Source organism: Lagopus muta, chromosome Z (assembly GCF_023343835.1).
Source record: "Lagopus muta isolate bLagMut1 chromosome Z, bLagMut1 primary, whole genome shotgun sequence".
Taxonomy (NCBI): Eukaryota; Metazoa; Chordata; class Aves; order Galliformes; family Phasianidae; genus Lagopus; species Lagopus muta.
This window is the reverse complement of record NC_064472.1, coordinates 27580527-27591975: the sequence shown is the minus strand read 5'-3', so window position 1 is coordinate 27591975 and position 11449 is coordinate 27580527. Positions and strand designations below refer to the sequence as shown.

The 11449-nt window shown below is 39.7% G+C and overlaps 1 protein-coding gene across 2 annotated transcripts in view; it reads right to left on the bottom strand.

Annotated features, from left to right (window-relative positions):
* Positions 1-1166: 1166 nt before the first annotated feature.
* The window catches only part of SLC1A1 (solute carrier family 1 member 1), a 59444-nt gene continuing 49161 nt past the window's right edge, over positions 1167-11449 (bottom strand). The window contains exons 9-12 of one of the 2 annotated variants that reach the window (XM_048931741.1): positions 8288-8410; positions 7459-7653; positions 6119-6253; positions 1167-3195 (exon numbers count right to left, since the gene is read on the bottom strand). In XM_048931741.1, coding sequence (XP_048787698.1) covers positions 2949-3195; positions 6119-6253; positions 7459-7653; positions 8288-8410 — 700 coding nt within the window. In that variant the 3' untranslated portion in view covers positions 1167-2948. Of the gene's footprint in view, positions 3196-3225; positions 4409-6118; positions 6254-7458; positions 7654-8287; positions 8411-11449 lie in introns of those variants that run through there. The other variant, XM_048931742.1, reaches the window with a different exon arrangement.

Below are 11449 nucleotides of genomic sequence, written 5' to 3'. Positions count from 1 at the left end.
TGAAACAAAAAGTCATCTCCCTAGGTAGGTAGAGGGGAGGGGTTTTCTGTCCTAGCAATTTTTTTCTGTCCTTCACTCCCAAAACATTCCTTGCTCTGGCATGCACTCTGCACAGCACCTCCAGCAGGTAGCTAGGACGAGTTGCAGTATGAAGGCACTCCTCAGCAGTCCACCACCTCCAGCAGCAGCAGCAGCTGAGCAGCAGGTGCGCACTTCACACTGCTCAGCATCTTGCCAGCCAAGTGGTATGGGGTGCTCTGCTGTCCATTTCAGGTAGTCAGATCAGCATGAAAACGAGAAGTTGGTGGGCAGGACCACGGCTAGCAGCCATTCTGGAGACGTAGCTGTTGGCTGCTTTCTAGGTGGCCAGATGGGCCATTCCTGCTCTTAACCAGGAAGGTGAGAGAACAAGTGACCTGCACACCCTGACTGTGTTTGCACTGGTGAACAGCTGGTAAACAGCAGGTGAACTGCTGTGGTGCTGATAGGGATCTCCAGGTGCTTTCTTTGCTCAGTGTTAGAAAGTCAACTACAAATCCCAAAGTATTTTAACACTGACGCATGAGTGGGTAATCTTGTCTTACATTGTTTAAAGTGACACGTTCAGTCCTGCCATAGCTTCATGAGCCTCGAAGATCCTGTTACAATCTTTGTTGCAAACCATGCCTGAAAGGCCTTCAATCTGAAGATGCTTTTCTGGTAGGACTGCTCTTTGATAGCTCCAGGCCAGAAGGCTGTGGAGAAAAGCCTGTGAAGGGTATCTCCTGCTTTGCAGAAAGGTATATAATCAAAATCATGTTGGGAGAAATATCTTCAGACTTAACAGTATTTTCAGGGTGCCCAAGTAGAGAATGAATGGCAACAAAGCACCAGCAGTCCTTAATCTGATCCATATAAATAAATAATCTGTTACTTAGCATGTGTTTAAAAAAGTACCCCCAGCTTATATCCTCCATAGTAGATGAGTTTGCTTGTTCAGTGCTGTATTTTTCCAAGAGCAATGTAATTATTTTACTGAAAAATGCTACTAACTCATGCCAAAACTACAGCTGAGTCACCAATGACAATTCCAGAGATCACAGATTCACCCAATTTTGTCTTTCCTGCCCTAGCTAAAGAAACTCAGTACTCTGCAGTGCATAGAGGATTGGAGTATAAAGCAACAGTGAAGGAGAAAATTATTTATTTAAAGCATGTTAGGAACACAATTCACAGTACATGTTAATAGATGACTACATAATGGGGTGATTGTAGAAAGGTAACTTTAAAAAGCAAAGACAAGACAAAGATTGTACACTTTGTGGATACTGGTGTTTTCTTTCTTTTTGTAAGCAAAGCTGCACAAATGAAGACTGTTTCAAACTATTTATGCACTGGTAAAAAGTATAATGTACTCAGTCTGTAAATTTTCCTTTTAATGTATAAACTAGTACTTTTCTTTATCGGTTACAATACTTAATTTAAATACAGCATTACATCTTATTGACTTGTTGTTTTAAGGTGCAATTTATGAAAACCTACAGTAAATATTTTCTTCTTAATCAGTTCTCTTTGGCACACTTCTGATTTACTTAAATACAAGAGCTAGGCCTGACTTGAGTATATAACACTGCAGGTACCTGAAAGGTTTTTGTTAGCATACACTCACAGGCTTACCACAACCTTACTTACAAAGAATTCAGTTTACAAATAAACTTGCTAACAAACTGTAATATGCAAGGCAAAACATTTGATACAGGATCTCCCCTAGAGAGAGTGGTCTTTGCACCATGGAAATCTTGTATAAAATGTGTTAGAAAACAGAGATTTCTCATGAGGAAATTCTTAGTGCTTATTTTCCTACAGAAAGCCATGAGAACACATGACTTCCTGGGTTAAGATAGGTTTCATGAGATACAATTTGTCTGATATGTTGGCACTGTAGTAAAGTTGCAGCTGCAAACTTGATGTTTACACAAACTGTGTAAAAAGCTTACTGACAGTGGCTGCTTTCTATAACAAGGCATGCCTTCTAAACTCTTCATACTATAATTATTTTTGTTCTGAGGAGTAAAGCTTTAGTCTCCGCATTCCATATTACTTTATAGTCTATTTTTATCTTTGAGAACTCTGCCTACTTTGGGCTTTTTAATATTTGGTAATGGTCAAAGGTAATCTAACTTACTATTGTTTCTAATGGAAACGTATCAGACTGTCACTAAAGCACCTAAACTTGAGAAGTTTCACTTTTTTAAACCCATTCAAATACAAGAATGTTAAGCCCACAGCATTTTGGTTCACCTCTGAAAGCCAGTGCCAGTGGATGGCATTTACATGAAAGACATGGAGAAACGTGGTTATATAAACAATGGAAACTTTTCTGTGCCCAATTATTTAATGATTAAAAAATGAAACCTTGTTTGCAATACAATCCTTATTACACAGCCTCGCGGGTTTCTGAATTTTTTCTAAATCAATCTGCCCTAGTGGTGACCTCTCAGCTGCAGAAATGAGTCTTTTGGCATGTGATCAAGATACAGTAGGTGTCTTGTGCGATGCTTTTAGAAGGCAAAGATGTTAAAACAGTCTTCATACAGGTGTTTCATAATGCAGGTGAGATGTGGAATGCTGTGCTACTCCTGAGAAAAACACATTTGGCTATTCCAGCTATTAATCCCCACTTATGAGCATGCTGAATCCAAAGAGGCATTTCATATCCTCAGCAATAGTATATACTTAAAAAAAAAAAAAAATCTGTCTTTGTCTTCTACAAGGATCAAAAGTAGTGAATTCAAATTGCTGGGAGAGGTGATCAGAAGGGGGCAGAATTGGTGATGAGGATCAGAGTCTCTACAGTAAATCATGTATGTGCGAGACATAATTCATTCTCAATATTCCTTCAAGCTTTTAAAGATCTTGCATATAGCCATGTCCTGTAGTGCTTCTCTTTCATCTGAAAGCTACTGGCTTTAGAATTGAGATGTCTGCGTGAAGGATATGGTGTCAGATTTATCTACAGCAAAGCCTCCATTGATGTATGATTTCTTGGTCTCTGTTTCATCATTATCAAGTATTGTAGTTTCCAAGGCAAAAGGGTTGACTATGTTGACATCAGAGGAAACATCCATCTGTTCCAGTTCCTTTTTAGAGAGCTTCTCCACTATCCCAGTACCAAAGGCATCTCCCAAGACATTCACCATTGTTCTGAATCGATCTCTATGGAATAAAAAGCTCAGGCAAATCATTCTGTGTATTACTTAGAAAATCCTTTTAGTAAATGTAAGTTATTGTAGAAAGTGGCTAACTTTCTACAATAGCTTTTTTTTTCCCCGCAAAACAGATGCTGTATAATTCTAGAACTAAAATAAAAAATGTTGTAGAATGAGGAGTGACTTCCCAAATTAAGGGCTTTGTACAGGATGTGTAAAATTTTAAGTCACGTCACTGGTCTATTAACAGCAGCAACCAAAGGGCTGTGCACAGTCTTGAAGGGTCTTATGGGGAGTCCTTCTCAGGCCCCTAAGTATGCTGCACAGTTGGTCACTTTGTGATGAGGCCACTTTTGATGGGAGGAAAGACTGCGGTAAAAAAAACAGAAGAGCCCACATTGTGTGTTCTGTCTTTTTGACAGTCATTTCCTCAGCCAGAGGAGTGCTTAGTGTTCTGGCCCAAAGCCTTGTTAAAGGGTTGAAGTACAAAGTTTTCTTGATACGTTAAGGAATGTGATACTTTTCTACTTCTAATTTTTTCTATCAGGAGAAAAAATAATCTGCCACTACTTGGCAGAAAAGCCTGAAAATCATGCAAGATAGTAAAGTTTGTAAATTGCCATGGGATTTGTCAAAAACAACACTGAAGTGAAGCAGTCCAAAACATGTTTTTCTACAACAGCTGCTGAACAACACCATGTATACATCCCCACGTGTATTCTCCATACGGAAGGGAAGTAACTGATAAGGAAAGGAAGTGAAAAAAAATTCTGGTAGGAGTACTGTGACAAGTGAGCCACAGTGGAAACTCATCTTGCGTAATATTTCTATTCTACCTCTTTATTAAAAATGTGGAAGATGTCTTCAAGGTTATGTAATAAAACTTTGGTAAGTTCAGAATTAACTAGAGGACTGTTAATGAGACACTACTAGCAGGTTTCAAAATAATACATTTTAGGCATGAAGTACGAAAGGCAAGTGTTAATAATCTACATGGCATCAAGAAACGCATTCTGTCTGCTGAGGTGCAAATGCACTGCCAATGACCCTTGATACATGTAATTAATCTTTAATTTTCTTTGTACAGCAAAACACTCTCATCTGAAAAAATATCTCAGTTGGAATTAAGAGATGGTTCCAATTATTCATCTGTGTCGTGGTGGAACAGGTAGTTCATTCATGGAACACCTAAATGTGTCTAAGAACTTCAAACTTCTAACCTAGAGAAAAGAAAGGGTCCATAATATTATATCTGTGGTGGAATTTAGGAATGACTATTCTCTTTTTCTGTCAATCTCACTTCCATAAAGGAATTAGAGGGTATCAAATAAAATGATTGGGAAGTGTGCTGAAACAAACAAAGCAAAATACATTCTGTACAACACGCTGAAAGACTGTGGAATTCATCTTCACAAAACTTATGGATGTTTCAAAGTGCAATAAGAAAATTTAACGTAAAAAGAAATCTAATGAGAACTGTTTAAAAAAAAAAAAAAAAAAAAAAAAAACTTCTATCTTAAGAACTCTGAGTAACAGCTTCCTTGAGGCTGGGGAATAGTATCAACACACAATTTTTCTGTTCTCACTTTTCTTTTTTATACCTTCTCTAAGCCACTGGCTTGTACAGATCTTCCCTATCCTTAGCCAAACTAAATGACTAGAAAAAAGCTTGAGAAAACTAAATGACTGTGCAGTATGGCAAACGAACCTATTAGACATTGTTGCAGACAGCTCATGGAGAGAATGCACTGTAATTGGAGCTGTTTGATTTTTTGGGTTTTCTTGAGAAATAATGTTATACTGCAATTGTGTTGATTCTTGAATTCTTTTCAGTCTTGCTCTACTGGAGATCAAGGCTTCTCCCCACATCTTGTGAAACTGAGTTAAACAATCAAATCAAATAAGTATACCTGTGAAATACATAGGCTGCAGGCCAACAAATCCTTCAAGAAAATTATTAGAAAATGTGGATAGGGAAAATAGATGGGTTTACTTTGAAGGTAAATGTAAGTATAAGAAAAGGAAGTGCAAAGACACAAAATGATTTTTATCTCTGCACTGGTACTGATGAGTTAATGTTGAGTTAATGCAAATTAATGAGATCTCATTCTGAGCATTATAGCACAGACACTTTGGGAGAGAAAAAAAGCTTTATTATAAACTATAGTCCTAAAATAAGAAATCTTGTTATTCTTTCCCAGTAAATCATGGGAGAAAGCTGGACACTGATTTCTTTTTGCAGAAGTAGCATAAAAATGTCTAAGTTGAACACAGAAAATTTTAGGTTAAATGCCTCCCTTCAGAAAGGGCTTAATGCAACTGAGAGGTTTTTATGTGCTCTTTATGTGCTCCAGTGAAGTAGTTGGGATCAGGTATAACAAACGCTTTCCAAGTTTGCAAGTGTGCACCTGCTGGTTATGGGGCTCGGTATAGAAGAGCCCTAGCAAAGTAATTCTGGCAGAATAGACATACAGTCTGCAGTGTGTGTACATATAGAATCAAAGACCACCTTTGCTTAGTTCACATGCTCCATTCTTCACCACTTCTTGGATTTTATGGAAATCAGCTGAAATGTACCGTTTGCGGCTGCATTTGATTTTTATTAATGGTGCATCTGCTTTAGTGTAATTTGGCAGAAGTTGAGAAACTCCAGAGGTAGTAAGTACTACTAATCTACTACTAATCATTTAAATATGCTGTGTCCACTGGTTAAACAGCACCTCTGGATGTGAGATTAATATCTGCCATTTCATGCTGCAGGATTTCTGTCAGAATTAAAGCTACTGTTATAACCAACCATAAGAAGCATATTCATTCAATTTCTACTGCAGACCTACAGGACATGATTTACTGTCTTCTCATGCAGACCCACATGCTTGTGTAAACATTTAAAAAAAATAATAATCTAATACTAAGTGCTTTAAACTTACAGAAGCCAGTCAACTGCAATGATCAGAGTAACGTCTTCAGCTGGCAGGCCAACAGCGCTCAGAACAATCACCATGGTGACAAGTCCAGCTTGGGGAACACCAGCAGCTCCAATGCTGGCTGCTGTAGCTGTGACACTAAATCCCAAATAAAGCCAGGAAAAAAACATTCAGAGTAAGTGTTGCTTACAGAAACTCTATTTTCTGACACAAATAGATATATTTCACTACCAGAAAGCTGTTCTTATGTTCTAGTTTTTCTGTGGAGCATTATCTACCTGGTTCGGGAAAAACACTATGAGGCGTGTTTGAATCATAGAATCATAGAATCATAGAATCATAGAATCATAGAATCATAGAATCATAGAATCATAGAATCATAGAATCATAGAATCAGCAAGGTTGGAAAAGACCTAAAAGATCATCCAGTCCAACTGTTCACCTATTACCAATAGCTCGCACTAAACCATGTCCCTCAACACAACATCCAGTCTTTCCTTGAACACCCCCAGGGTCGGTGACTCCACCACCTCCCTGGGCAGTCCATTCCAGTGCCTGACCACCCTTTCTGAAAAGTAATACTTCCTCATGTCCAGCCTGAATCTCCCCTGCCGTAGCTTGAAGCCATTCCCTCTGGTCCTATCACTAATGACACGAGAAAAGAGGCTGACCCCAGCTCACTACAACCTCCCTTCAGGAAGTTATAGAGAGCAATGAGGTCTCCCCTGAGCCTCCTCTTCTCCAGGCTGAACATTCCCAGCTCCTTCAGCCTCTCCTCATATGGCCTCTGTTCTGGACCCCTCACCAGCTTTGTTGCCCTCCTTTGAACATGTTCCAGGGCCTCAATGTCTTTCTTGCAGTGAGGGGCCCAAAACTGGACACAGTACTCAAGGTGTGGCCTCACTAGTGCTGAGTACAGGGGAAATCAGTGCCATCTCAGACACTATGTAGGAGAACACATATCTCATTGGGCAGGCAATCAGTTGTTACAGTAACAAATGTTAATACATAGGTAAATGCATGTCTAACCCACAAATTAGATAGATCCCAGGAAGAGTTAGGTTTCCAAGTGTTTTGTTTGAAACTAATGGCAGTATCCAGAACAATGCTGCACATCCTGGCCCATCCCACCTCCTCATCAGGTCACATAGGCAAGGTCATGGAATAAGAAAAGACAATGTTTCTGGATTTTACTATGGTTTGAGTGATAGTTTCAACTTTTTCCATGAGCTATCCAAAGTAAATATAGAATTCATTACTAAAAAAATAAAAAAAAAATAAAAAAATAAAAAACCCGCAGCAACACAACATCAACAAAATTTATGTGATAAGCTTAGACTTACCTAATGGTAACTATCTGGCCAATATCTAGGTCCAAGTCATTCAGTTGTGCAATAAATACAGCTGCTACTGCCTCGTAGAGAGCTGTGCCATCCATGTTGATAGTAGCTCCAACTGGAAGTACAAATCTGGTAATTCTTTTGTCAATGAAGTTTTTTTCTTCTGCACAGCGGAAGGTGACGGGCAAAGTTGCTGAACTGGCACATAAATAAACACAAAAAGTAAATGCAAGTAGGGGTGTACCATATCCTTTATCTTTCCTTTTTCTGAGAGCCTGATTTGCTCTAAGAAACAAAAGGAGATCTACATCAGATAGGAAGGCTGCATTATGAAACTTAAGAGTTGAGTTTTAAAGCAATGTAAGCTTTGCTCTTTCTTCTAATTGTGGGAGGAAATAACAAAGTCTTAATTAAGCATTAAAATATTCACTATGTATGTAACTTTGAAGTAGACTACAGGGTTCTACATCTGGGAAGGAATAATCCCATGCACAAGTATAGGCTGGGGGCTGGACTACTGAAAAGTAGCCCTGCAGAGAAGGACCTGTGAATTCTGCTTGACATCAAGATTTGTGAATATCGAATGGCAAAAAAAACTATTTCCTGAAGATATGTTGCAAAGGGCAGATTCTAGTTTTGTAAAAGGCCAGCAGAGCTTTACTGCAATCTGTACTGCCATTTTGGGTACTGCAGAAACGTAGCATTTCAACTTCCATGGAATTTACAATTGTCCAGGTGAAATCAGGTTGTCTAACAAAGTGGTAATAAAATCAGAGTACAAATAATGCAATTACTACTAAGAACATTACAGAAGATAAATCTTTTTGTTTACCTGGAAGAAATCATGAGGGCTGTCAGAAGTGCCTGAGCCATCCCCATGGCAAATCGAAAAGGATTTTTCCTTACTATTATTAAGTAGATCAGTGGCAGAATTATAGTGGAATGGATTGCAAGTCTGGAAAAGAAGATGGACTAGTTAAACAGATTGAGTTCTTTAGATTTATGATTTAAAATTTTACAATTTAGAGAGTAAGACTGTCAAAAAAAAAAAAAAAATGAGGTTCTTTCACTTTTTTGTAAGGAGAAAGAGATTATTATTTGTATCTCTTTCCAAGGTACAGCAAGGATTAATCAATATATTTGAAATACTTTTAAACTGCTGAAGAAAAGTAAAGTAACAAATAATATTTAAACCAATATTTATACAGCAATTTCAAATATGATAAAACATTTGTTTGTTTTTATTACACTGGCTCTATATACAAAACTGACATACAGATGGAGGAGCCAATGAGGAAAGATGTGCTGCTGGACCTTGTACTAGCAAACAAGGAAGCACTGATTGGAAATGTGAAGGCTTGGGACATCCCTGGCTGCAGTGACCATCGGATTGTGGAATTCAGTATCCTGTGAAGAGGAAGTGGAGCAATACATTAAGATCACAACCCGGGATTTCAGGAGAACTAACTTTGATCTGTCCAGGGACCATAGTGGAAGAATTTAAAGGAAATGGGCCCTAAAAGAAAAAGGAGTCCAAGAGAGTTCATTAGTATTCAAGCAACACTTTCTCCATTCTCAAGAATGATGCATTCCTATCAATAAGAAATCAAGAAAAGGGGACAGGAGACCTGTATGAATCAAGGAACTCCTGACAAAACTCAAACAGAAGCATAAGGTGTACAGGAGAATAAGTGGAAGTAGGGCCAAGACGCTTGGGATGAACACATTGATGTTGTCAGAATATGCAGAAATACAACAAAGAAGGCTAAGGCCAATTTGGAATTGAATCTGACTAGGGATGTCAAGGGCAAGAAGAGTGAAAGTCTGGAAAGACTTTCCCCAGACTGAGGATTATTGGGCTAGGGCTCATTTATGCAAACTTGACATCCACAATTATGTGGGCCTTGATGAGTTGTACTCACGAGAACTAAGTGGAGCTAGTAGATATCACCTTTGGGTGGGAGTCAGTAGAACAGAGTCCCTCCTTCTGTAAGAGCAGAGTAAATCCAAGACTGCCTCATGAGGCAGAATGTGTACAGTCTATGAGGCTAGATAACATAAAATCATAGAATCACAGAAAGGCTTGGGTTGGAAGGGACTTCAAGGGCCTTCAAGCTCCAACTCCCCCACCACAGGCAGGGCTGCTAACCTTCATATCTAATATGGACCAGGCTGCCCAGGCCCCCATCTGACCTGGCCTTGAACACCTCTGGGGATGGGGTACCCACAACCTCTCTGGGCAGCCAATTCCAGCATCTCACCGTTCTCTCGGTAAAGAGCTTCCCACTGATATCCAACCTTCCAAATCTTATATCTCTGATATCCAAATCTTCTCTTGTTCAACTTAAAACCATTTTCCCATGTCCTGCCATTATCTTCTCTTGAAAATCCTTGCAACAAGCACCCCAGGGTCTTGAAGGAGCTAGCTAGTGTGCTTGCCAAGTCACTTTCCATCATATTTGAAAAGTTATGACTGTCAGATGAAGTCCCCAGTGAATGGAAAAAGGGAAACATCACTCCCATTTTTTCAGAAAGGAAGAATGGAAGACCTGGCAATCTATAGGCCAGTAAGCCTCATGTCTCTGCCTGGGAAGATCATGTAGCAGATATTCCTGGAAGCCATGTTAAGGCACATATGAGATGAGGAGGTGACTTAAGACAGCCAGTACAGCATCACAAAGGGAAGATCATGACTGACCAATCTGGCAGATTTCTATGACATGGTTTAATGGGCATGGTAGTGATGGGTTAGCAGTTGACTAGATGATCTCAGTGGTCTTTTCCAGTCTTAATGATTCTACTATTCTATGATTTCACTATAAGATGGAATGATGGGATCTGTGGACAGAAAAGAAGTAACTGGTGTTGTCTATCCAAACTTCTGCAAGGTTTTTGACATGGTTTTGCACCACAACATTATCTCTAAATTGGAAAGAGATGGATTTGAGCATGGACTATTTGATGGATGAAGAATTGGTTGGATTGTCACACCCAGAAGGTTGTGTTCAATGGCTCTATGTTCAGGTAGAAGCTAGTCATAGGTGGCACTCCCTGAGAGACTGTTTTGGGACCAGTCCTCTTTACCATCTGTACAAGTGACATAGACAGTGGAATTGAGGTCATTCAAGCAAGTTTGCAGATAACACTAAGCTGAGTTGTGCAGCTGATACAGTAGAAGGAAGGGATGTCATTCAAGATGATCTGAAGAATCTTGAGAAAGGGGTCCATGTTGAACCTAATAAGGTTCAACAAAATATTGCACTTGGGTTGGGGCATTCCCAGATATGTGTGTAGACTAGGAGAAGAACTTACTGAGAACAATCCTATGGAGAAGGACTTGTGGGTCCTTGTGTGTGAAAAGCTAGACATGAGCCAGCAGTGTGCACTTGCAGTCCGGAAGGCCAACTGTATACTGGGCTGTAACAAAGGAGGACCTGCTAGCAAGGTATGGGAGGTGACTGCCCCCATATACTCTGTTCTCGTGAGGCCTCATCTGAAATATTGAATCTGGGTGTGGGGCCCCCAGCACAGGAAAAACATGGAGTTATTGGAGTGGGTCTAGTGGAGGCCACAAAGATTATCGGAGTGCTGAGGCATCTCTCTTTAGCCAGGCTGACAAAGCTGGGATTGTTCAGCATAGAGAACTGGGTCCAGTATTGTTTATTTTATTCATCAGAGACTTGGGTAAAGGGTAGATTGGTAGGGTAGATTGCATCCTCAACAAGTTTGCTGATGATGCAAAGCTGGGAAGAGGGCTGATAGCACAGAAGACTGTGCTGCCATTCACAACGATCTCAACAGGTTAGAGAGATGGGTGGACAGAATTTCTCTTGAAATTCTGTACAGGCAATTATAGGGTTCTGCAGCTGGGGAGGAATAATTCCATGCAGAAATACAGACTGGGGGCTGGACTACTGGAAAGCAGCCCTGCAGAGAAGGACCTGTGAATTGTGCTTGACATCAAGTTGACCATGAGCTAGTAATGTGCCCTAGT